This window comes from Pan paniscus, chromosome 10, assembly GCF_029289425.2.
Source record: "Pan paniscus chromosome 10, NHGRI_mPanPan1-v2.0_pri, whole genome shotgun sequence".
NCBI classification, from domain to species: domain Eukaryota; kingdom Metazoa; phylum Chordata; class Mammalia; order Primates; family Hominidae; genus Pan; species Pan paniscus.
Genome location: NC_073259.2, coordinates 106,537,887 through 106,564,347, shown reverse-complemented (window position 1 = coordinate 106,564,347; position 26,461 = coordinate 106,537,887). Strand labels below are relative to the sequence as shown.

Sequence of the window (26,461 nt, the reverse complement as noted above, 5' to 3'; positions counted from 1 at the left end):
AAAAAACCCTGCACACTTATGTTTATAATGGCTGTATTTATAATAGTCAAAAACTGGAAACTACCCAAATTTTGGAAATTTGAGTTTAATAGATTATGGGAAATTACAAGAACTTACTGTCCATAAACATTAAAATTGAAAGGTGAATGTTTTTGATTTGGGCCTGGAGGGCAAATTAGATGGATACATGTTTAAATTATTAAAGTGAGGGGTGGGGAAGATATTGGGGATGCTCATACTTCACTATTCCCCAGTCTTTATTTATTTATTTATTAATTATTTTTTGAGACAGAGTCTTACTCTGTTGCCCAAACTGGAGTGCACTGGCGCCATATCGGCTCTGCATCCTCTACCTCCTGGGTTCAAGTGATTCTCCTGCCTCAGTCTCCTGAGTAGTTGGGATTACAGGTGTGCACCACCACGACTGGCTAAGTTTTTTGTATTTTTAGTAGAGACGGGGTTTCACCATGTTGGTCAGGCTGGTCTCAAACTCCTGACCTCAAATCATCCGCCTGCCTTGGCCTCCCAAAGTGCTGGGATTATAGGCATGAGCCACTGGGCCCAGCCTCTAATTTATTTAAATAATAATTTAAAGTTAAAACTGAGAGGAGGTGGGTGGACCTCAAGGTCAGGAATTCAAGACCAGGTTGGCCAATATGGTGAAACCCCGTCTCTACTAAAAATACAAAAATTATCTGGGCATGGTGGCACGTACTTGTAATCCCAGCTACTGGAGAATTGCTTGAACTGGGACCCTGGAGGCGTAGGTTACAGTAAGCCGAGATCACGCCACTGCACTCCAGCCTGGGCGACAGAGCGAGGCTCTGTCTCAAAAAAAAAAGCAAAAAACAAAAAACTGAGAGGCAAAAGGCTGTCTCCCTTCAACTCGACTAACACTTAGTCTTTTCTTTCCCTCCTTATTTAAAAAAATAAATCTTTATTGGTTTATCCTTTGTGCCAAGCATGGAGATAGGCATTGGGCACAAAAAATTAGTAAGACTCACTTCTTGCCCTCAAGGAACTCAAATTTCTTGAGGGAGGTGGACTTTTAACTGATAGTTACAATACAATTTGGTAAGTGCTATGGTGGAGGCATAGCTCATGCTGATGGAGAGCCTGCTATGCCTTAGGCTTCAAGTGCCTTATATAATATTAACCATTGTCCAAAGACAAAGTTATAACAGATTTAAAGATCTTAATTGGCTTCCATTTGTGATTCTAAAATCAGGCAACATCTCATTCCATAAAATAGAATGAGTATTTCAATGAGCTGAACAGAAGAGTTTGGCTTTTATTTTATTTTATTTTTGAGACAGAGTTCCGCTCTTGGTGCCCAGGCTGGAGTGCAGTGGCACAACCTCAGCCCACTGCAACTTCTGCCTCCCAGGTTCAAGAGATTCTCCTGCCTGAGCCTCTCGAGTAGCTGGGATTACAGGTGCCCACCACCATGCCCAACTAATTTTTTGTAGTTTTAGTAGAGACGGGGTTTCACCATGTTGGCCAGGCTGGTCTCAAACTCCTGACCTCAGGTGATCCACCTGCTTTGGCCTCCCAAAATGCAGGGATTACAGGCATAAGCCACCTTGCCTGGCCAAGGTTGACTTTATAGACAAAAAAGGGTTGAGCAAAGCAGAAACAGAAAACACAAAGTGGATTGGTGCTTTAAAGTTACTTTCCGTTTAAAGGTTAAAGCAGAGTGGACCTTCTTATCATTCCAGCGAAAACTGACCTGCTTGGGGATTTGACTATTATATCTCGCTGCTGATTTCTTTCTCTCTTTTTTTTCTCTCCTTTTTTTGAGACAGGGTCTTGCCCTGTCACCCAGGCTGGGGTGATCACAGCTCATTGCAATCCCTGCCTGAACCGGTCTTCTCACCTCAGCCTCTGGAGTAGCTGGGATCAGAGGCATGCGTCACTATGCCACTAGTATTTTGTATTTTTTGTAGAGGGATGGTGGTGATGTTGGGGGGCAGGGGCTCTCCATGTTGCCCAGGTTGGTCTTGAACTCCTGATCTCAAGCTCAGCACCTGCCTTGGCGTCCCAAAGTGCTGAGATTACAGGTGTGAGCCACCATGCTCCGCCCCCTCCTGATTTCTTGGAAGGTCAGATAAGCAACTTATTTTCAGCTTGGTGGTGTGGAACTCCAGCATGAGTGACTCTATTTTGGTTTGTCTGTTGGGCCTAGTGTAGGAACTCAGTTCAAACCAATGACTTACTATACATTTTATTTAATACCATTTAATCCTTATTTAAATCCTATGAGTTTGCTATAATAATTTTCTCCTTTTTACAGTGAGGAAACTGAGGCACTGGAAGATGAAGGCTACAGAGGTAGAAAGTGATGGAGGTATGTGCAGAATACTATGGGATTACAGAGAGGGAAGGGCTGGAGTGGTCAAAGAAAGACCTATTTTTAGCTGGGCCACCAAAGAATGATGATGAACTTAGAAAAAGAATGGGGGAAATGTTTTCCAGCACTTAGGGAACAGAGAAACATTAATACAAAGGCTCAGAGCATGTGGCAATTTGGGAAAAGTGGCAATGCGGGAAAGAGTATATGGTGGAGGGGCTGCTGCTTAGGGGACTGGAGTGGCAGGGGGCAGGAAATGTCTTCACCTTTCATTATAATGCGTGACTGGGGAGAATTAAACATCACAGTCTTTGAGGAACTGACAGGAACCTTACCGATCTTCTTGATCCTTTCGTTATACAGATAAGGAAACTGAGGCCAGACAGCTCCAGTGATTTAACTAAATTCCTGTGGCCGAGAACATCACCTTTATCTGTTGCTGTAAATTAAGGAATCGGTGGGCTTAGTGATTAGGTGTCCCTCAGAGGTTTTCAGGGCCTCAGATCTTGCCATCACTTTCCTTAGAGTTATCTGTTCCTGGGCTGGCCTAAGCTTCCTGTCCTTTAAGGAACCTGCCTGCCAACATTGGCCCCAACCCAACAGGAGATCAGTGACCTCCGTGTTCCTGACTTTTTTCCTGCCCTACTGACCACCTGCTGACCTATCCCGGTTAATAGCTTTACTGATCTGTCTAGCTTTGAGGCAAACACTAGCCCCAGTGTGAGGAACAAAGGGTCCTGGTGACCCACACCCCCTGGCCCTTTGGCATTCAGTCCTCAGGCTACCCAGAAGGACAAATTATTCGGCCTGTTTGGGGTGGGATGGAACAGTTTCTACTTCTTTTCTTTGGATATTTTTTTTTTTTTGAGACCCATCTCACTCTGTCACCCAGGCTGGAGTGCAGTGGTGTGACCTTGGCTCACTGCAACCTGCGCCTCCCAAGTTCAAGCAATTTTCATGCCTCAGCCGCCCGATTAGCTGGGACTACAGGTGCGGGCCACCATGCCTGGCTAATTTTTGTATTTTTAATAGGGATAGGGTTTCACCATGTTGACCAGGCTGGTCTCAAATTCCTGACCTTGTGATCCGCCTTGGACTTCCAAAGTGCTGGGATTACAGGTGTGAGCCACTGCGACAGGCCTTTTCTTTAGTCTTTCCGTGTTTTCTAAACACAAAGCAACAGAAAAACTTCTGCTTCAAATGCATGACTCAGGTCTGGCATTCAAGTTGCTGCTATTTTGGGAAAAAAGCTGCCTGTAGCTTTTGAAATTTCTTATTCTCCTACCTGTGATTAACTCATATGATTAGCAAAGTTTTATTATCAGAATTTATCAATAAAATGAAGTTAGTGATCTAGTAAATAAGAAGAGAACCAGCACAAAATAGCACCCAGAATCCCATTTTTTTTTCTATGCATTTGTAAGTACTGGAAACGTCTGGTGGCCGGGTGCGGTGGCTCATGCCTGTAATCCCAGCACTTTGGGAGGCTGAGGCGGGAGGACCACTTGAGGTCAGGAGTTCGAGACCAGGCTGGCCAACAGAGTGAAACCCCGTCTCTACTAAAAATACAAAAATTAGCTGGGCATGGTGGCGGGTGCCTATAATCCTAGCTACTCGGGAGGCTGAGGCAGGAGAATCACTTGAATCTGGGAGGCGGAGGTTGCAGTGAGCCTAGATTGCGCCATTATACTCCAGCATGGGGACAGAGTGAGACTCCGTCTCAAAAAAAAAAAAAAAAAAGAAAGAAAGAAGAAAACATCTGGAAAGAAGTAGCTGAAGATATTAAAAGTAGTTATATCTGGGTTAAGAGTGTGTTGATGATCGCTGTTCTTTTTGCTATTCCACCTTTTCTAAATTTTCTACTATGTGCATATATTGAACTCAGAAAAGCAAACAATAAAATTTTCTTTAAAGTTATTAATATTAGGCAAAGCAAATAGCTCAAATGTACATTTGTGATAGTCCTCTTAGCCTATGACATGTTGAGTAATGTATTCTAGTTTGGTTTTCCTTGTTAGCCAAAGATTTCATTATTTTGCAGCTTAAGTTGTTTATTTCTAGTTCCTTAAGGTGGGGAGGAGGTGAGGAGGTGAGGAGGGTGAAGAAGCAAATTCCACTTCAGTAAAACAGGGCGTGCAGCCTTTTCCCCTGAGTCCCTTTGTCTCAAGGCCCCTGTGTTCCGGGTCTTTTGTTGTTCTCTGCATGGACTTTGATTCGAGATTTAAAGAAAAACAAGTGCTGGCCCTCCTTGCGCCCTCTGGTGTCCCAGTGAGGTATAACCGGACAAACCGCACAAAGATCACAGCCATTTTCACACAGCGCTCCCCCGACACAGTGATGCCTGGAGACGGGAATGTCTGGAATCTTAGAGGAAGGAATCACACACCGACAAGCATGGCAGGCTTAGTCTTTGAAACTTAATCAGAGCCTGTAAGTATGGATACTGTTTTTTAAAAAATTAAAAGCAGTATCTGGACTGCAAGTATTTAAAAAACCTAATAGGAAATAAGTCAACTCTCAAAGCATTTGGCACAGCTTTCTGTGTTCTAAAACTAAGAAAATCTTACTACATATGTTGTTTTATAAATACAGCATAAACCAGTACTTTGTTATTTGTTTTAAAAATTTCTTTTAGAGACAGGGTCTTGCTCTGTCACCCAGGCGGGAGAGCAGTGGTGCAATCTTAGCTCACTGCAGCCTTGAATTCCTGGCCTCGGGTGATCCTCCACGCTTCCGCCTCCCAAAGGACTGGGTTTACAGGTGTGAGTCACTGTGCCTGGCCTAGAACTTTGGATTAATTGCAAATAAATTAGGTGAAAGAGAGGTCTGGATACCTAGGCTTTAGCTTGACTGAGGATAATGATTTCCGCAACTTTAAGCTTTACCATGTAGACCAAAAATAAAATTCTAAGCTCCCCAATCAGTTGAATGGATGCCTCCTTGTCCAGGGGCATTCCAAAGTTACCTGAAACGCTAGTTCATGTCATGATGGGAACAGGTGGTCTGACAAGCCTCATTATACTCTCCTCCCTTTGGGACAGAGTCCCTTTGGGATTCAGGCACATCTGACCAGCATTAACATAAGTCTGACAAAGAAGGCTTTTTGTAGCAGTAAGATACCAACATGACAGACAGCAGGCCCTGAAGTAAATTGAAGTAGTTTACCCCAAAATATATATATATATTTTTGACACATTTTGAAATGGCCCTGCAAAGGTGTCTCTTGTGGGGAAAATCTACTTTCAGTAGAGAATCCCCTTCCCTTTCCAGATATTTTTCCTTAACCAGGAGAGAATTAACTAAGAGTCTTGCACCTTAAAAAGGTAAAAAATAAAATTTTTGGCCGGGCATGGTGACTCACGCCTATAATCCCAGCACTTTGGGAGGCCAAGGCAGGTGAATCACCTGAAGGTCAGGAGTTCGAGACCAGCCAGGCCAACATGGTGAAACCCCATCTCTGGCTAATACAAAAATTAGCCAGGCGTGGGGTGGGGGTGTGGGCACCTGTAATCCTAGCTACTTGGGAGGCTGAGGCAGGAGAATTGCTTGAACCTGGGAGGTGGAGGTTGCAGTGAGCCGAGATCACACCATTGCACTCCAGCCTGGGCAACAAGAGCGAAACTTCGTCTCAAAAAAAAAAATAAATAAAATAAAATAAAAAAAAATAAAAATTAAAAGTTTTACAATCTGACCTGGTGCTGTGGCCCACTCCTGTAATCCCAGCACTTTGGGAGGCCGAGGCAGGTGGGTTGCTTGAGCCCAGGAGTTCGAGATAAGTCTGGGCAACATGGTGAAACCCTGTCTCTACTAAAAATACAAAAATTACCAGGACGTAGTGGCGCGCATCTGTAATCCCAGCTACTCCAGAGGCTGAGAGGTGCGAGGATGGCTTGAGCCTGGGAGGTTGAGGCTGCAGTTAGCTGAGATTGCACCACTGCACTCCAGCCTGGGTGATGGAGTGAGACCCAGAAATAATTACAATCTGTTCTTTCTGAAGCCTGCTACCTGGAGGCTTTATCTGCATAACAAGAACCTTGGTTTTCGCAACCCCTTATCTTAATTCAGGCACTCCCTTCTATAAATTTCAGGTCTTTAGATAAACTCTTTCAACTAACTCCCAATCAGAAAATCTTTGAATTCACTCATGATGTAGAAGCGCCCCATCCACCCTCACTGAACCAATGTACATCTTACATGTATTTTTTGATGTCTTCTGTCTCTCTAAAATGTGTAATAAAAAGCTGTAGTCCGACCACTTTGAGCACACGTTCTCAGGATTTCCTGGGGCTGTGTCACTGGCCATGGTCACTCATATTTGGCTCAGAATAAGTCTCTTCAAATATTTTACAGAGTTTGACTCTTTTCTTCATCGACAATCAATATGTGAGAGTTGATACTGAAGGTCCCTTTTGTCTATAATATACTTCATTCTATTGCATTTTTCACCAAACTGTTTTGTTTGGTTTTTATAGAGATGAGATCTCACTTTGTTGCCCAGCCTGGTCTCTTGGGCTTAGGAGATCCTCCCTCCTCAGCCTTCTAAAGTTCTGGGATTACATGTGCGAGCCCCCACCCTCAAACTATGCCTTTTTTTTTTGAGCCCGAGTCTCACTCTGTCACCCAGGCTGGAGTATAGTGCCACGATCTCGGCTCACTGCAACCTCCACCTCCCGGGTTCAAGCATTTCTCCCTGCTTCAGCCTCCCGAGTAGCTGGGATTACAGGCGTCCGCCACCATGCCTGGCTGATTTTTTTTTTCTTTTTTTTTGCATTTTTAGTAGAGACAGGATTTCGCCATGTTGGCCAGACTGGTTTTGAACTCCAGACCTCAGGTGATCTGCCTGCTTCAGCCTTCCAAAGTGCTGGGATTGCAGGTGTGAGCCACTGCACCTGGCTAAACTGTGCTTTTTAAAATTGTATTTCCACTAAAAAAATGTAGATGTAAAATATTTTTGGTTTAAATACTTGATTGATAAGATCTCAGGCGTGGTGGCCCATGCCTGCAATCCCAGCACTTTGGGAGGCTGAGGCGGGTAGATCACCTGAGGTCAGGAGTTCGAGAGCAGCCTGGCCAACATGGTGAAACCCCATCTCTACTAAAAATACAAAATTAGCCTGGCATGGTGGCATGCGCCTGTAATCCCAGCTCGGGAGGCTGAGGCAGGAGAATTGCTTGAACCTGGGAGGTAGAGGTTGCAGTGAGCCGAGATCACACCATTGCACTCCAGCCTGGGCAACAAGAGTGAAACTCCATCTCAAAACAACAACAACAACAACAAACAAACAAACAAAAAAACCTCAGGCATTACAGTTTTATTTGAATAGGCAATTCATGCACACAGAACAAAGTTCAAAAAGTACCAGATACCAGGAGGTATAAGGTATAGAGAGGAAAGTCTTTCTCCCATTTTTTCTTCTCTTTTCTTTCTTTTTTTTTTTTTTTTTTTTGAGACAAGCTTCTTTCTGTCACCCAGGCTGGAGTGCAATGGCGTGATCCCAGCTTATTGCAACCTCTGCCTCTCGGCTTCAAGCAGTTCTTCTGCCTCAGCCTCCAGAGTAGCTGGGATTATAGGCATGCCACCATGCCCGGGTAAGTTTTGTATTTTTTAGTAGAGACAGGGTTTCACTAGGTTGGCCAGACTGGTGTCGAACTCCTGGCCTCAAGTGATCTGCCTGCCTCGGCCTCCCAAAGTGCTGGGATTATAGGCATGAACCACCATGCCCAACTTCTCTCCCATTTCTAACTCACAACAATTCTCTTGAGTGATGTTGGGGTTGGTCTGGCAGCTCAACAAGGCCATCATAGGCTTTGAGTACTCTCTTCTTGTTCTGGGTCTTTCTTCTCTGCTACCTTTAGCAAAAGGACATTTCTTTTCATGATTGTCACTTCATGTCTGCAAAGTAGCTGCTGCAGCCATCATGGCCAGTTTCAAGGCTGGAACATGAGGGAAGAGGCAGCTCCAGCACACTATCCTTTTGAATGTCCCTTTTTACTGGGAGAAAGCCTTTCCAGGGAAATCCTGACAGTTGTTTTCCTGTTTCATTAACCACTATTGGGCCACACAGAGGCTGGGAAACTGACTGCCAGGCAAAAGGGTATGAATAATGATTCTAATATTAGTTGTTTTTTTTTTTTTTATTCTAGTTTTCTGTGCTGGGTGTAAGAGCTGAAATTTGTTAGTATAACACCATTTTTCCTCAATTCAACAACGATGTTTTCATCATTTCTATTTCAGGAGATACATCCAGAAAACTGCATTACAATTTCAAATCAAAGCTGGACAAGTTTTTTTTTTTTTTACACAGACATCACCATGTTAGAAAAGTTGGACAAGTTTTGAAACCATTCTGAACCTATCATTCCTGTCTTTCAAATCCTTCCAAGGCATCTTATTATTGATTTGTTTCTATATTTTCCTCATTATTAAAGAGGTTGAGTATCTTTTCTCTAGAGCTAGTTTGGGTTCTGATTTTCTTCACTTTCGTGATGGAGTCATTTTAGAATTGAAGGGCATCATAGCAACTGAGGCAGTGTTGACATCATCAATATTTTAGGATTACAGGTAACCATATTTCCCAGTTTGCTTGGGACAAGGCCAGTTTTTACCTCTTGTCCTAGCTTTTTTTTTTTTTTTGAGACAGAGTCTCGCTCTGTCGCCCAGGTTGGAGTGCAGTGGGGTGATCTCAGCTCACTGCAATCTCCACCTCCTGGGTTCAAGTGATTCTCCTGCCTCAGCCTCCCGAGTAGCTGGTATTACAGGCACGCACCACCACGCCTGGCAAATTTTTGTATTTTTAGTAGACACGGGGTTTCGCCATGTTGGCCAGTCTGGTATCAAACTCCTGACCTCAAGTGATCCCCTGGCTCGGCCTCCCACAGTGATGAGATTACAGGCCTGAGCCACCGTGCCTGGCCCTAGTATATTTTTTAATAGCATTGCATTCAATCTCAAAAGTATGTGAGTTTTGATGAAAAATTATATGGTGGTCATTTATTATCTGAAATACACATCAAAATACCACTATTGCCATTTTGCTCTGGTATCTTCATCAGTGGGTGCAGGATTGTCATGAAGGAGGGGGGAGGTTGTTCTGCTTCCTTCTCTGTTGTATCCCCAGAGCCCAGAACAGTGCCCAGCACCCAGTAAGTGCTTAATGAATATGAATGCATCTGCACATAAATTCGTTTCTTGGGGCTTGGCACATTGCCACTTGAACAAATGGATTCTATTAACAAGGAGTATGGAGCAATGATTTTGGGGTACACAACTCATGGCGCCTGCCAAAACATGCGCTTTAGATTTTGATAGATATCGTCAAGTTGTTCTCCACAGGGGTTGAGCCAGTTTACACTCCCACCAGCAATATGTGAGAGCATCTGTTTCTCTAACCTTCACCCACATGGTGTTATCAAAATTTTTATCTGTGCCAATCTGGTAGTTTAAATTTGCATTTTCTTTATTATGGAAAGATAGAGCATACTTTCATATGTTTAAAAGCCATTTGAAATTTCTAAGAACTGTCTGTTCATATCCTCTGCCCATTTTTTTTTTTTCAGTGAATTACTGGTCTTTTTCTTATCAATCTATAGGAATACAAATAGTTGTTCCAAGCTTTTCATGCCTTTTGAGTTTGTTTCTGGTGTTGTTACTAAGCAGAATTTAAAACATGTATTTATATTTAGCTTCTTTCCTTTTATTGCATCTATATTTTGCATCATGCTTAGAAAGGCTTTCCCAGATTGTAAAATAATTCTCCCATATTTTCTTGTCTTACTTTCAAGTTTTCATTTTTTTCACATGTAAGTCTTGATCTATCTGAAATTTATTTTGGTGTAAGATTTGAGATATGAATAAAATCTAATATTGTTTATTGAATAGCTCATCTTTTCCCCACTGGTGGAAACTCTAAAGTGTTCCTGATATTCAGAGACTATTTCCTATGAAACTTTTAACACTCTAGTAAATTCTAAGGAAAGAAACTCAAGGACAAAGCAGTCAGGATGGAATTTTATTTTATTTTTTTGTTGTTGTTGAGACAGAGTTTTGCTCTTTTTGCCCAGGCTGGAGTGCAATGGCATGATCTCGGCTCACTACAACCTCCGCCTCCCGGGTTCAAGTGATTCTCCTGCCTCAGCCTCCCAAGTAGCTGGGATTACAGGCGCCTGCCACCACCCCTGGCTACTTTTTTTTTTTTTTTGGTATTTTCACTAGAGATGGGGTTTCACCATGTTGGCCAGGATGGTCTCGATCTCTTGACCTCGTGATCCGCCTGCCTCGGCCTCCCAAAGTGCTGGGATTATAGGCATGAGCCACCGCGCCCGGCTGGATGGAATTTTAATTTGTAGTTTCATGTCTTGCATTTCCTCAATTTATAATAACGCTATCTTTTATTAAGCATTTATGTGTTAAGCATAATACCACAGAAGACTGTATAAAAATACAGAGAGTTTATAGAATAATGGTAAAATGAACACCTGTGTACTTGTTATCCAGATGAACATGTAAAACTTTGCCAGTGACTTGAAAATCCTCTGCGTGCTCTACTTTAATCATCATCTTCTTCTTCCTCCTCAAGAGATAACCACTATCCTGATTTTTTGATAATTATTTCTTGCTTTGCTTTATAGTTTTACCACCTATATGTATCCTTAAATATTAGATTGTTTATTTTTTGTATTTGATGAGAACAAAAAATATCTTTGTTGTTGTTATTTTGAGACAGTCTTGATCTGTTGCTCAGGCTGGAGTGTAGTGGCACAGTCACATCTCACTGCAGCCTTGACCTCCCAGGCTTCAGCAGTCCTCCCACCTCAGCTCCTCAATTAGCTGGGACTACAGGCATGCACCATCGTGCCCGGCTAATTTTTGTATTTTCTTTTTTGGTAGAGACAGGGTTTCGCCATGTTGCCCAGGCTAGTCTTGAACTCCTGGACTCAAGTGATCTGCCTGTCTCAGCCTCCCAAAGTGCTAGGATTACAGGTGTGAGCCATGGCTCCTGGCCTTATATTGCTTATTTTTGACAACTGAGTGGCAAGCCCAACCATTGCAGCAGGCTCTCAAAAGATAAGCTCTGGGTCACGTTCAGTGGCAGCGTTCCTGAGAGAATGTAAGAGCTCCTTTTGGGAAGTCTGTGGTCAGGGTCAAGAGTGAGTTCTGGGAAACACAGGATATATCACAGCTGGGACATCTGGCAGGGCTGCAGTTTGGGTCAGGTAATGGATATCTGCAGAAACATAGTCAAGAAGTGGGAGACTCTCTATCTGCAGCTCCCAAGCTTGCCATGGTTTCTTACCTACTTTCAAGAAGAAATCAAAGCAAACGCCTTCTATGGGGTAAGGTGAATTTCCTCAGTTCGTGAAGACAGCAGGTCATGGTGGGTGTGTTAGTCTTCTATTGCCACATAATAAATTATCACCAATGCAGCAGCTTAAAACAACATACATTTATTGTCTCATAGTTTCTACAGGTGAGGAGCCTGGCACATTTTAGCTGGTTCCTCTCCTCAAGGTCTCATTAGGCTGAAATCAAGACATTGGTTGGCTGCCTCCTCCTCTGGAGGCTCCCCTAGGGAAAGATTCATTTCCAAGGTAGCTCAAGTTGTTAGCAGAGTTCATTTCCTTGCAGGTGCAGCACTGGAGGCTCCTCCTCTCCTCTCCTCTCCTCCCCTCCCCTCCCTTCCCTCCCTCCCTCCCCCCCCCTCTTTCTTTCTTTCTTTCTTTCTTTTTTAACAGAGTTTCTCTCTGTTGCCCAGGCTGGAGTGCAATGGCACAGTCTGGGCTCACAGCAACCTCCACCTCCTGGGTTCAAGCGATTCTCCTGCCTTAGCCTCCCAAGTACTTGGGATTACAGGCATCTGCCACCATGCCTGGCTAATTTTTGTATTTTCAGTAGAGACGGGGTTTCACCATGTTGGCCAGGCTGATCTTGAACTCCTGACCTCAAGTGATCTGCCCGCTTGGCCTCCCAAAGTGTTGGGATTACAGGCGTGAGCCACTGTGCCTGGCCTTCACTTTCTGGCTGTCAGTGGGGACTGCTGCCAGCTCCTAGAGGCTGCTCTCAGGTGTCCCCCTCCACTCAGCAGTGGAGACTCTTCCTTATGATGAGTCTCCCTTATGTTGAGTCTCCCTTGTGCTTAGAATCTCTCTGGCTTTCTCTTCTGCTACCAGCCAGAGAAAATGCTCTTAAAATGCCTTTAAAGGGCTCATGTGATTAAGTCAGGTTTACCAGGATAATCCTTTGTCTTAAAGTCAACTGATTAGTCACCTTAATTACATCTGCAAAACTTTGTGTCATGCAAGGTGACATAAACCTACTCATAACTAGGGGGTGAAGATTATGGAGGTCATTTTAGAATTCTGCTTGTCATGGTAAGGAGAGCAGAAACTCCATTGGTTCATAGTCAAGATGTGCCAAGCACAGACAAAATCTAGGTCAGATTCACCAGGCCTCAAAAAGATGGTCCAATGGCAAAGGGTATCTTCGAGATGGCTCCTGTGATGTCTGCATCTTGTGTCACATTGCTCCCATCTGGATTGACTGTCCTCTGCATCTGACACATAGCTGTCATTCAAGGACCTCTTTTTATCATCCTCCTGAGGACCCTTTTTATTTCTCTTGTGTTGGATTGCTTCTTTCTTGCATCCCATTTCTTCCTCTTTACTCTTAATTCACACTCTCTCTTGCTTTCCTCTTATTCTGGTGGAGTCAATCTTCTTGAAATTTCTTGAGAATGGGTACATGGAAGTTAACTTTTTCAGAACTTTTATGTCTAAAAAACTTTTTTTTTTCTTTTTCTTTTTTTTTTTTTTTTTGAGATGGAGTCTCACTCTGCCACCTGGCTGGAATGCAGTGATGCGATCTTGGCTCACTGCAACCTCTGCCTCCTGGGTTCAAGTGATTCTCCTGCCTCAGCCTCCCGAGTAGTTGGGATTACAGTCGCCCACCACCACGCCTGGCTAATTTTTTTTGTATTTTTAGTAGAGACTGGGTTTCGCCATGTTGGCCAGGCTGGTTTTGAACTCCTGACCTCAGGCAATCTGCCCACCTTGGCCTCCCGAAGTGCTGGGATTACAGGTGTGGGCCACTGTGCCCAGCCAAAAAAACCTTTATATTTTTATTTTTAGAGATAGGGTCTTGCTCTGTCACCCAGGATGGGATGCAGTGATGTGATCATAGTTTATGGTAACCTTGAGCTCCTAGGCTCAAGGGATCCTCCTGCCGCAGCCTCCCAAGCAGCTAGGATGACAGGTGTGAGCCACCATGCCTGGATTCAATTTTATGTTTATACTTGATTGATAGCTTAGCTGAGAATATAATTCTAGTTGGAAGTTATTAGCCCTCAAAATTTTGAAGGCATCATTTCACTTTCATTGTGCTGGATTGTCTGTTGTCCAGCTATACCTCTCCATTATCCCTTCTAGAGTCCGCTCTGCATTAAAGAAGAGAAACCTGTAGTTACATGTGCCAGAATCCCCTCCTTCATTTGATTCCAAGTTGGAGTTTGCCAATGAGAGGCATTTGTGTGAGAAGGAAAGCAGAAAAGAAAAACCATTATTCAACAGAGGCAGTTGAAGGCAGACACATGGGCTGAAGGCAAGATCTTGAGAGTTTCCTGTTTTGGTGCTGTCAGCAGCTGGGATTGAAGGCAGTGTCTTGCCTTAGATTGCTGAGATTTTTCCATGGCTTGCAGGTGAAGTTATGTGAATCACTGACTTCTACTGGCTGCTCTCCTGACCATCACATCCTCAGCACTTAGTTTTATTTTTGTTTTTTTTTTTTTTGAGATAGAGTCTCACTCTGTTGCCCAGGCTGGAGTGCAGTGGTGCGATCTCGGCTCTCTGCAACCTCCGCCTCCCGGGTTCAAGTGATTCTTCCACCTCAGCCCCCTCAGTAGCTGAGATTATAGGCGCATGCCACCACGCCTGGCTAATTTTTGTATTTTTAGTAGAGACGCAGTTTCACCATGTTGGCCAGGCTGGTCTCGAACTTCTGACCTCGTGATCTGCCCGCCTCGGCCTCCCAAAGTGCTGGGATTACAGGTGTGAGCCACCGCGCCTGGCATTATATTTTTATTTTATATTTTTATTTTTTAATTCTTCATGGTTACAAAATGGCTGCTGCCAACTGCAAACATCACATCCGTGCATGATGTCTAAAGTAGGAAAAAGAGAGTACAGACGCTCTTCTTCATGCATTCGTCTTATTTTATGAGGACCATAAATTGTTTCAAAGTTAGACCAGAGTGATTGGGCAAATTTATATACCTACCTGATGCCTACCCCTAAATCACAGCAAAAGGAAAGGGAAACCATCAGGATTAATTAGCTGGGGCTGGGGGAAGAGCATATTTCTGCCTATGCCTGCACAAGTTGAAGCTCTTTGAGCAAGAAATAATGGGAAATGGCTGTCAAGAAGGCAACCAACTCTGTCTGCCATGTTCCTCATGTAAGGATACCGCATGTAACATGGCAGACTGTTGATCAGTGGACAACCAGTAGGAAAAATAAGATTTTAAAAAGTGTTCTAAATGCCTCACAATTATGTAATGTCATTTAATCCATCAGTAGGAGAGATGACGAGGATGACATTTTATGAGAATGAAATATCTGACAGGAATTAGCAAAAGTTTCAGAGTTTGGCCTTAGGAATAAAGTGAAGACAAAAGAATAAGAATTTGATTAAATTCACAGTTAGAACCAGATATATTACATTAATATTAATAGCAAAGGAAGCAAAGAAAGAAAATATATCCAAAGGGTAAAACGTATATTTGAAGTGTTTTGGTATTTCTACTCATGAAAGAAATGCTTCTCAGTTGGGGGAAAAGTCAGCAGACCTCTCTATGTAGCTGACGAGTTTAGCTAGTCCTGCTACTTTTGATGAGTTATTAGAAGACGCACCCACTTAGAAACAGCTGTGTGCATTTAAAACAAATCATTAATAATGAAATTGATTGTAGCTTGTGAAAAACAGAACAAACAGATCTCTGTACTTCTGCTTGAAATATTAGTTCCTGAGTTTTGAAGAGATTGTGCCAGTCAGGTTATTAGTCCCATGTAACAAAACTTTGGCTAGTTAAAGCAGAAATAGGCCGGGTGCAGTGACTCATGCCTGTAATCCCAGCACTTTGAGAGGCTGAGGTGGGTGGATCAGGAGGTCAGGAGATCAAGGCCATCCTGGCTAACACGGTGAAATCCCATCTCTACTAAACATACAAAAAATTAGCCAGGCGTGGTGGTGCGTGCCTGTAGTCCCAGCTACTCGGCAGGCTGAGGCAGGAGAATTGCTTGAACCCAGGAGGCGGAGCTTGCAGTGAGCCGAGATCGCGCCGCTGAACTCCAGCCTGGGTGACAGAGTGAGACTCCACATCAAAAAAAAAAAAAAAAAAAAAAAAAAGAGAAATACAATTTGTTGAGGTCTAACTTAAAGCTCACAGAAACTCTGGGAGGGCCAGAATTAGGCTTGGCAGCTTGACAGTCAGAAACAAATGACTTGGTGGATACAGCAAAGATTTCATTAGTGTCTGTCACTGAAGACCCTGTTAGAACACCCTCCCCTCCACTGCTGTCTGCTGTGAAGACCTTCATGGGAATGGCACCTCCACTGGAGCGCTCCCTGGAAGCATGGGTTCTGTGCACTGCCTGTTTTCTCATACTGTTCTTCTGCAAATTGAATCTTCATATGGGTGTATCTGGGTAGTAAGGCTTGTGCCACAAGTCAGCATGCCAGCTGCAAGAAGGGCTGAGAAGTCCAGTTTCTGATTTCCACCTTTGAGGGTGAGACTTATAATGTGGAGAATTCTCCAGACATGGGAATTCTGAGCAAAAGATGCTGATATGATTTGGCTCTATGTCCTCACCCAAATCTCATCTTGAATTGTAATTTCCAATGTTGGGGGAGGGATCTGTTGGGAGCTGATTGGATCATGGGGGCAGTTTCCCCCCTTGCTATTCTCATCATAGTGGGTGAGTTCTCACAAGATTTGATGGTTTAAAAGTGTGTAGCACTTCCCCCTTTTCTCTCTCTCTCTCCTCTGCCTTAGTAAGATGTGCTTCCTTCCCCTTCACCTGCCGTGATTGTAAGTTTCCTGAGGTCTAGTCATGCTTCCATACAGCCTGTGGAACTATGAGTCAATTAAACCTCTTTCTTCATAAATTACCCAGTCTCAGTTCTTTTTTTTTTTTTTTGAGATAGGGTCTCACTCTGTTGCCCAGACTGGAGTGCAGTGATGAGATCTTGGCACACTACAGCCTCTACCTCCAGGGCTCACGCGATCATCTTGCCTCAGCCTCCTGAGTAATTGGGACTACAGGCGTGCACCACCATGCCCTGCTAATTTTTGTATTTTTTGTAGAGATGGGGTTGCGCTATGTTGCCCAGGCTGGTCTTGAACTCCTGGGCTCAAGCGATCCTCCCACCTTGGCCTCCCAAAGTGCGTGTGGGTAGTGGGTGATCAGGTAGTTCTTTATAGCAATGTGAGAATGGAACAGACTAATACAGCATCTGTGAATAGAACACATGTCAAATTGAGTAACAGACAGGCTTAAGAGCATGGAGTCAGGTATACCTTAGTTCAAGTCCAGCCCCATAGCTTCCCACCTGAGTCATTCTGGGTAACTTCTCTACCTTTGTAAGCCTGTTTCATCATTTGTAAAATATGTATGATAATAGTGGCTACATCACAGAGGTGCTGTTAAGATTAAATGAGATAGGCCAGGCACGGTGGCTCACATCTGTAATCTCAGCACTTTGGGAGATCAAGGCAGGTGGATCCGTTGAGTCCAGGAGTTTAAGACCAGTCTGAGCAACATGGTGTGACCGTGTATCTACAAAAAATAAAAAAATTAGCTGGGTGTGGTGGCATGCACCTGTAGTACCAGTTACTTGGGAGGCTGAGGCAGGAGGATCACTTGAGGCCATGAGTTCGAAGCTTCAGTGAGGAATGGTTGTGCCACCGCACTCTAGCCTGGGTGATAGAGACCCCGTGTAAAAAAAAAAAAAAAGATTAAATGAGATAAAGCATAAAGCACTTAACCTAGTGCTTGGCGTATGGTGAATAAGTCACTGATTACAAACTTATATTACTATTATTATTGATCTTCTTGTTGGTATTGTTACTGGTGTTTATGTAGGACAATCAAAGCTGATGATATAAAATGTAACCATTATAGTACATTAGGTAGTTTTTGTCCCAGGAATTACAGTTTGGGAATTAAATTCAGAGCTCCCTTTTCTGGTTTAAAAAAGCCAAGAAGGATTAGTACTAATATTCTGATAATTTATAAATGCCTCTCTCATACTCACCATCTTCCTACATCTTCCTCCTGCTTTATCTGTTTTCCATTACAATCACAGAATGCCAGTTTTAGGTCAACATATGTTCTTGGCTGCATGCAGTGTCTCATGCCTGTAATCCTAGCACTTTGGGATGCCAAAACAGGAGGATCTCTTGAGCTCAGGAGTTCGAGTCTGCAGTGAGCTATGATTGCACCGTTGCACTCCAGCCTGGGCAACAGAGTGAGACCCTGTCTCTAAGAAAAAAAGAAAAAGAAATCACAATGTAGTCACTTTTATCACCATCTATTGGTGTAAGGGAGTCACTAAAACCAAACCAAATTTGAGGGTAGGTGAATTAGACTCCACTTCTTGAGAGGAGAGTGACAAGGTCACATTGCCGAAGAATGTATGGGATAGAAGATATTGTTGAGGCTTCTTTGGAAAATGCAATCTCCCATAACCTGATGGGGTGAGGGTGATTGAGCCTATTTCAGCCTGGCATTGAAAGCTTGGTATGTTATTACATGAGAAAGGCAGGTTATAGAACAGCATGTATGGTATGATTCCATTTTTGCTTACAAATATGCAAAGTCATATGTGTATGTGTGTGCATGCTTGTGTGTGTGCACGTGGGTAGTGGGTATGATGTGTCAAGGACAAAAAATGGGTGTGTTAGCCCATTTTCACACTGCTATAAAGAACTACCTGAGCCTGTGTAATTTAAAAAGGAAAGAGGTTTAGTTGACTCACAGTTCTGCATGGCTAGGGAGGCCTCAGGAAACTTACATTCATGGTGGAAGGCAAAGGGGAAGTAAGGCACGTCTTACATAGCAGCAGGAGAGAGAGAGAGCAAGTGGGAAACTGCCAAACACTTTTAAAACCATCAGATCCCGTGAGAACTCACTCACTATCATGAGAACAGCATGGGGGAAACCAATCCCATGATCCAATCACCTCCCACCAGGTCCCTCCCCTGACATGTGGGGATTACAATTTGACATGAGATTTGGGTGGGAACACAGAGCCAAACCATATCAGTGTGCTAGAAATGTAACTTAATTATTTTCAAAAACTCAATTTGTGATTTCTTTTCCTTTCTTTCCTTTCTCTCTCTCTCTTTCTTTCTTTTTTTTTTGAGACAAAGTCTCGCTCTGTCACCCAGGCTGGAGTGCAGTGGCATGATCTTGGCTCACTGCAACCTCTGCCTCCTGGTTCAAGCCATTCTCCTGCATCAGCCTCCTGAGTAGCTGGGATTACAGGTGCACACCACCACGCTTGGCTAATTTTTGTATTTTTAGTAGAGACAGGGTTTCATCGTGTTGGCCAGATTGGTGTCGAACTCTTGACTTCAAGTGATCCACCTGCCTTGGCCTCCCAAAGTGCTGGGATTACAGGTGTGAGCCACTGCACCCGGCCTCAATTTGTGATTTCTTTCCCCATATTTCTACCTCCAGAGTCCATCTCCTGCCCATTCATTCTGATACAGAAAATGACACTTAGTTGCTTCCAGATAATCACAATTGACTTAAGTGGTTTCTTAGTCACTGAAAGTCCTAACACTTTAGAATAGTTTCTTCTCTGGGGTGGGGAAGTGGGGGGAGCTGGTGAGGGGTAAGGCAACACATAGTCTTAGAAACCAAAGCAGTTAATTTTTGTTTTTTTTTTGAGACGGAGTTTCGCTGTTGTCACCCAGGCTGGAGTGCAATGGTGTAATCTTGGCTGACTGCAACCTCTGCCTCCCAGGTTCAAGCGACTCTCCTGCCTCAATCTCCTGAGTAGCTGGAATTACAGGCACAAACCACCATGCCTGGCTAATTTTTGTATTTTTAGTAGAGACGAGGTTTCGCCATGTTGGCCAGTCTAGTCTCAAACTCCTGACCTCAGGTGATCTGCCTGCCTCGGCCTCCCAAAGTGCTGGGATTACAGGTGTAAGCCACTGTATGTGGCCTAGTTAACATTTTATATATCAGCTTGCTACATATGCCTAGGAATGCTACAAATGTACATTCTGGATTATAAGAAAATATGGGACTGTCCCCCATTTCTTTTTATCTGTATTTCTAACTTTTATACGATAAGGACATATATTATTTATATATATGTATATATTATGTTATATACTATTTATATGCTGTTTACTTATAGGATTAATTTTTCAATCCACATAATCAGGATTGATCAATATTTTTTAATATCAAATAATCCCAGGATATAAATCTAATTACTATAATACAATAGCATTCAATTAATCATTAGTGTATTATTGCCAATGGGAAATTTAAGAAGCATATTTAAAAGAGTAGAGTTATAACTCAGTTGAACCTCTGATTAATTTTATCAGAAGAGATGAAGTCATTGGAGGAAGAGTAAATGCTGTTTAGGGCCAGCTCCTAGTTTAGGTTAGCTTAGATTGGTAGGTTTTAACTCACTTAATGGGTCATTCCTAGGACAGAAGAATCCTAGGCTCTTGGCCTGGAGCTGTTGGTTTGCTCTAGGGTAAAAATTTGGATCCTAGTCAGATTACAAATTTAGTTAAGTCTCATATAGTCCCTGAGGGAGGGGAGATGGGGGTGCTGTTTTTCTTGGCAGTTTCTGCAGTTGCTTCAGCCTGGAGCGTGCTGTTGCTGCCAGGAAGACACGCCTGTCTAGTGTAATCTACGAGAGAGAATGCTTGGCATTCCTGGACAATGAAGCACAGAGAGAAAATGAAGATTCCTTGAGAGGTGCCAATCTCCTTGAAAATAAATCAGATTTCAGCCTGGGCAATGTGGTTAAACCCCATCTCTACAAAAACTACAAATATTAGCTGGGCTTGGTGGCATGTGCCTGGAGTCCCAGCTACTTGGGAGGCTGATGTGTGAGGATCACTTGAGCCTGGGAGGCAGAGGCTGCAGTCAGCCAAGAGTGCACCACTGCACTTCAGCCTGGGTGACACAGCCAGACTCTGGCTCAAAAAAAAAAAAAAAAAAAAAAAAAGAACAAGAAAAATAAATCAGAATATCAGATTATTAGCAGAGCCCTGGGAGAGGAGGATGTGCAATTGTGTGTGTGTGTGTGTGTGTGTGTGTGTGTGTGTGTGTGTGTGTGGTTTTAAAACATATTGAAAAACTTGATGGGAAATCATAGGAAAGCTTATATAAAGGGAGGATCAGAGGAAGCTTACAAGCTGCTGAAATCTGTATAATATCAGGATTTAAGCCACGGAGATAATCTAGGAATGAACTTTTTAGATAGAAAAAAAGGTGATGTGTTTTTCTTGAATAGACCTGTTGATTTGTTGATTCAGGTTTTTTTTTGTTTTCTGTTTTTTTTCCTAGAAACTCAAGACCTGCTCGTGTAAACAAAACCTTAATAACATTTTGATTTCTAAAAGTTTATGTTCATTGTTTCTAAAGTTTTAATAATGAGGAAGGTGAAAAAAATTTATTATTATAAATATCAATTGCAAGAAATCATATTAAAACAATGTCCTTAAAGTTTAAGATTTTTCCCACTTCAAATTCCTGGAAATGTAAAAACACAATCTTTCAGTTTTTCTTGTTGAAATAATAAAGTGTTCTGAATAAATCTACTGATTTTACATAGAGTTCTATGGCTTTGATACTATAAAATGAAATGGTTTGAGATTGAAATACTTCAATTATTTTAAATATTCCTGCAGTTCTTAAGTGTGTAGCCTTATTGGGAACCTAAAGTGGAATAAGACAATTGCCTAGTGTCTGTATTTATAGTGTAGGTCCCTGTTGGAAAATTTCATTGAGGTTTCTTTTTCTTTCCTTCTATTTTTTTTCTTTCCTTTTTTTTTTTTTCTTTTTTTTGAGACAGGGTCTCAATCTGTTGCCCAGGCTGGAGTATCCCCCTGAAGCCTCCACCTCCCTGGCCCAAGCGATTCTCCTGCCTCAGCCTCTCGGGTAGCTGGGATTATAGGCACTTACCACCATGCCTGGCTAATTTTTTAATTTTTCTGTAGAGATGTGTTTCACCATGTTGCTCAGGCTGGTCTTGAACTCCTGGCTCAAGAAATCCACCCACCTCGGCCTCCCAAAATGCTGGGATTACAGGTGTGAGCCACCGCGCCTAGCCCCAACTCACAGTTTTTAATTGCTGTGAATACTCCATGGTGTGCATCATTAGGAGGAGAGCTTTTTAAGGAGGCAAGAGAATTTGACAAATGTGGTAGAGATGGTCAATAAGAAGGGTTACACATTGGGAGATTTAGTAGTATGGAGGCCAGTGGCAATGTGTGGTGGAGCAGGTTCTTGGGGTCGTGGGGGTAGAAGCCAGACTGCACCGAGCAGAGGCCTGTTTGGGAGGAGAGCAAGTAAGACATTGACTACACTCAGCCTGCGAGGGAAGCTGGACCATCCAGGGAAGGAGCAAGGGGATGCAGAATCAAGGAAGAGCTTGGAATTTTTAAGCTTTTGTTATCCGAATAATCCATGTTCAATGTAGAAAAATTAGGAAATTCAGATGAGCAGAAATAAAATAACAAAATGGAAAGTGTGTTCATTTCTTAGGGCTACCGTAACAAATTACCACAAACTGGTGCCTTGAAAACAACACAAATGTTTTTGTTTCTGTTCACATTGTTCTGGAGGCTATCTGAAATCAGAGTGTCAATATGGCTGTGCTCCCTCTGAAGGCCCTACGGGAGTACCCTTCCTTGCCTCTTCCTAGTTTCTGGTGGTTGCTGGCAATTGTTGGTGTTCCTTAGCTTGTAGCCACATCCCTCCAATCTCTGCCTCCATCATCACAGGGTGTTCTTCCTGTGTGTCTCCTCTGGGTCTCTGTTTTCTCTTATAAGGACACCAGTCATTAGATGAGGACTCATCCTAATCTAATAGGATCTCATCTTTTTTTTTTTTTTTTTTGAGATGGAGTCTCTGTCACTCAGGCTGGCGTGCAGTGGCATGATCTTGGCTCACTGCAACCTCCGCCTCCTGGGTTCAAGTGATTCTCCTGCCTCAGCCTCCCAAGTAGCTGGGATTACAGGCATATGCTGCAACGCCTGGCTAATTTTTGTAATTTTAGTAGAGATGGGGGTTTCACCATGTTGGCCAGGCTGGTCTCAAACTCCTGACCTCTGGTGATCCGCCCACCCTGGCATCTCAAAGTGCTGGGATTACAGGTGTGAGCCACTGCGCCCCACCAAGACCTCATCTTAATTTAACTAATTATATCAGTAAAGACCCTCTTTCCAAATATGGTCACATTCTGAGGTTCCAGGTAGACATGAATTATTGGGGAACACTATTTGACCTAGCATTTCTTTTTGCTTTCTTTCTTTCTTTCTTTTTTTTTTTTTTTGACACAGGTCTCGCTCTGTCAACCAGGCTGAGGAATGCAGTGGTGCCATCTTGGCTCACCATAATCTCACCTTTGAGGCTCAAGCTATCCTCTCACTTCAGTCTCCTGAGTAGCTGGGACCACTAGTGCATACCACCATGCCAGGCTCATTTTTTTTTACATTTTTGGTAGAGACAGGGCTTTGTCGTGTTGCCCAGGCTGGTCTTGAACTCATGGGCTTAAGCAATCTGCCCACCTTGGCCTCCTAAAGTGCTGGGATTATAGGCATAAGCCACTACGCCTGGCTAGTATATTCTTTTCCCCTCTCCCCTCCTCCCTTTCTCTCTCTCTCCCTCTCTGTCTCTCAAAGGATGAGGGGAAGCATGAGTGTGTTTATAGATTAAATGAAAGAGTTAGGAGAAAAGAAGAGGTTGGAGATAAATCTTAGATAATTGGTAGGTCAGAGTCTCAGCAGAGAATGGAGAGGTGGGTTGGAGAGCACTGGGGAAGGGGATGGGCCTGGGGCCTGCCTGGGTCACACAGCCTTGCCTGGTCACTGACTCCCAGCCTGATGTGGAATTACTCTCCTCAAGAGCACCCTGCTTAGGTACAGCCTTTCACGGGTCAGCCTTAGCAAAGGCTGTGATGGGAGGGAAGAGGAACATGCCCCAAATGGGATCAAATGCAGGGCTCTGGGAGAGAGCTGACTGGAAGGATGCTTGCATCCTACCCTCCACCTCCTCTCTGGGGTTTCAGGAAAACATAATGATCATAATGATGTTTTTATGTTTCCTGTGATGTTGGTCATCTTCCCCTCCGCAACCCCCGCCTCCCTTCAAGTTTTGCCTGCATCTTATAAACTGGAAAAACCCAAGAAACTCCTAAGTTCTATATAGTTCAGTAGTAGGTAGTGGCCTCTGCCAGTCGGAGCATCCCAGAAACATGGCCAGTTTAAAGCCAACACTTGGCCGGGCCTGTGGCTCACGCCTGTAATCCAAGCACTTTGGGAGGCCGAGGTGGGAGGATCACAAGGTCAAGAGATAGAGACCATCCTGGCCAACATGGTGAAACCCCGTCTCTACTAAAACTACAAAAATTAGCTGGGCGTGGTGGCGTGTGCCTATAGTTCCAGCTACTCAGGAGGCTGAGGCAGGAGAATCGCTAGAACCTGGGAGGTGGAGGTTGCAGTGAGCCGAGATCATGCCACTGCACTCCAGCCTGGGCAACAGAGCGAGACTCTGTCTCAAAAACAAAAAACAAACAAACAGAAAACCCAACACTGGAAATGGAAATGGAAATGGACTTATCATTACGGCCCTAGTTCAGCACACACAAGATGTATAGGGAAACCAGTATGATAGGCCTGATGACCCTGGGCAGGTAGTCAAGGGTAAAGTTTCTTAGGTGATGAGAGGCCTGGTACTTATAGTCTCTAACATGCATTCTTGAGCAGGGATGTGATGTACCCTACAGAGGACACACTGGCCACTGTAGCTGACAACACAGGGAGACCAAGGCCAGGGCAGATGTGCGCAGGACCTTGAAGGCAAGAGAGTTAAAAAAAAAAAATCACTATCTAAGTGGGAGGAGCATCTCCCACTCAGTGCAGTGAGCTGCAGGCATTCATCAGGTGTTCAGTGAGTTCTGATTAGGGACTGTGCTGGCCTTGGAGCTATAATGAGGAACACGTTGTTCCTGCTCACACAGAAACTACAATACATTGGGGTGTGTATTAGTTCAGTTTCTTTTGGCTTTAGGAAGCAGAAATGACCTTGCAAGCTTGTTGGAGGAATATTAGAGGTTCTTAGAGAATTCGCGGAAGACAGCTTGGGGCCCCTTACTAGCCAGAGGCTAATAACATCCTCTGAAGAGTGCTATTATTTGTGTGAAGGAGTTTCAGTGTCCAATCTTTGTATGACTCAGTCCCAAATTGCTACAGGGAGACTGTGGCCCAGCTCGAGTAAATCATCTGTGGTTCAGGGCTCAGGGTTATGAAGTACACACATGGTTGTCGCAATCCTACCTGTGTGTATTGAGTGCATCCCCACTTCCTTCCCTCTCAGTCGAGTGCCCCAGCGATGGGCAGAGTGCATGAACCTGAAAGCCACTGTCTTCTGGACAGAGAGGTAGACAGGTAGACAAGCACCCAGCAATCACAGCCCAGTCATCAGTGCTGTGCTAGGGGAAGCATAGAGTTGTATGAGAATACATCAGTCAAGACCCATTTGGAGGAAAGGTTTAGAAACCCAGCTTATTATTTTTTAGGGGTTGTTGCAAGTTTTGTTTTTCTTCCAACTTTTAAGTTCAGGGGTACATGTGCAGGATGTGCACGCTTGTTACATAGGTAAATGTCTGCCACGGTAGTTTGCTGCACAGATCATCACATCACCTAGGTATTAAGCCCCAGCATCCATTAGCTATTCTTCCTGATGCTCTCCCTCCTCCCACCCCCACCCTCTAGAACCCCAACTTAAACCAACTTAGGCAAAAAGAAGGGGACTTACTGGAAGGCTCACACTGAGAAGGATGAGTGGCAGGTGGTATCAAGGTCATTGGAACAGGTGATTTGAGTGCTGCTAGGTCTTCTTTTCTCAGTCTCTCAATTCTGTTTCTCTCTCTGTGTTGTTAACTTCTTTCTCTTAGGAAAGCTTTCTTTACATAGCAAGAAATGTGGCCACTAGCAATTCCTGAGTCTCACCATCTCCTGGCCTCACCAACAGAGAATAAATAAATCTTTGTTCAGCTTCAGTTACAAAAATCCTAGGGAATGACAAAGATTGATTGGCTTTAGATAGGAGTCCATCCAGCCGGGCGCGGTGGCTCATGCCTGTAATCCCAGCACTTTGGGAGGCCGAGGTGTGTGGATCACCTGAGGTCAAGAGTTCTAGACCAGCCTGGCCAACATGGTAAAACCCTGTCTGTACTAAAAATACAAAAATTAACTAAGCATGGTGGCAGGCGCCTGTAATCCCAGCTACTCAGGGTGCTGAGGCAGGAGAATTGCTTGAACCCAGGAGGCAGAGGTTGCAGTGAGCCGAAATCATGCCATTGCACTCCAGCCTAGGGGACAAGAGCGAGACTTCGTCTCAAAAAAAAAAAATAAAAGATATGAGTCCATCCCTACATCAATGAAGTGTACCTAGAGAAGTAGAATAGTGTAAAACCATATGCCGTACTAAAGCTGTATGATGATTTAATGACAAACCAAAATGATTGACATCAAGTACTTTAGGTTAATAGTCCTGTACTAGTTATCTGTTGCTGCATAATTAATTACCTCCAAACTTAGTGGCTTAAAACAACAATAAATATTTGTGATTTCACATAGTCTCTGTGGTTGGAAATTTAGGACTGACTTAGCTGGGTGGGTCTGTCTCAGGGTCTTTCATGAGATTGCAGTCAAGGTGTTGACTGGGTCTGCAGTCATCTGAAGGCTTGACCAGGGCTGGTGGATGCAGTTCTAAGATGGCACACAAGAGTGAGCTCACTCAGTTCCTCCCTATGTGGGTCTCTCCACAGGCAGCTTGAGTGTCCTCATGACACGGTGG

At 43.7% G+C, this 26,461-nt stretch overlaps 1 protein-coding gene across 2 annotated transcripts in view; it reads left to right on the top strand.

The window, feature by feature from the left end:
• Nucleotides 1–26,461, top strand: part of LOC130540681 (uncharacterized) — a 169,711-nt gene that overhangs the window by 8,084 nt on the left and 135,166 nt on the right. For both annotated transcript variants that reach the window (XM_057299508.2, XM_057299509.1), the window contains one exon: nucleotides 2,294–2,347. In XM_057299508.2, the coding sequence (XP_057155491.1) occupies nucleotides 2,294–2,347 (54 nt within the window). The remainder of the gene's footprint in view (nucleotides 1–2,293; nucleotides 2,348–26,461) is intronic.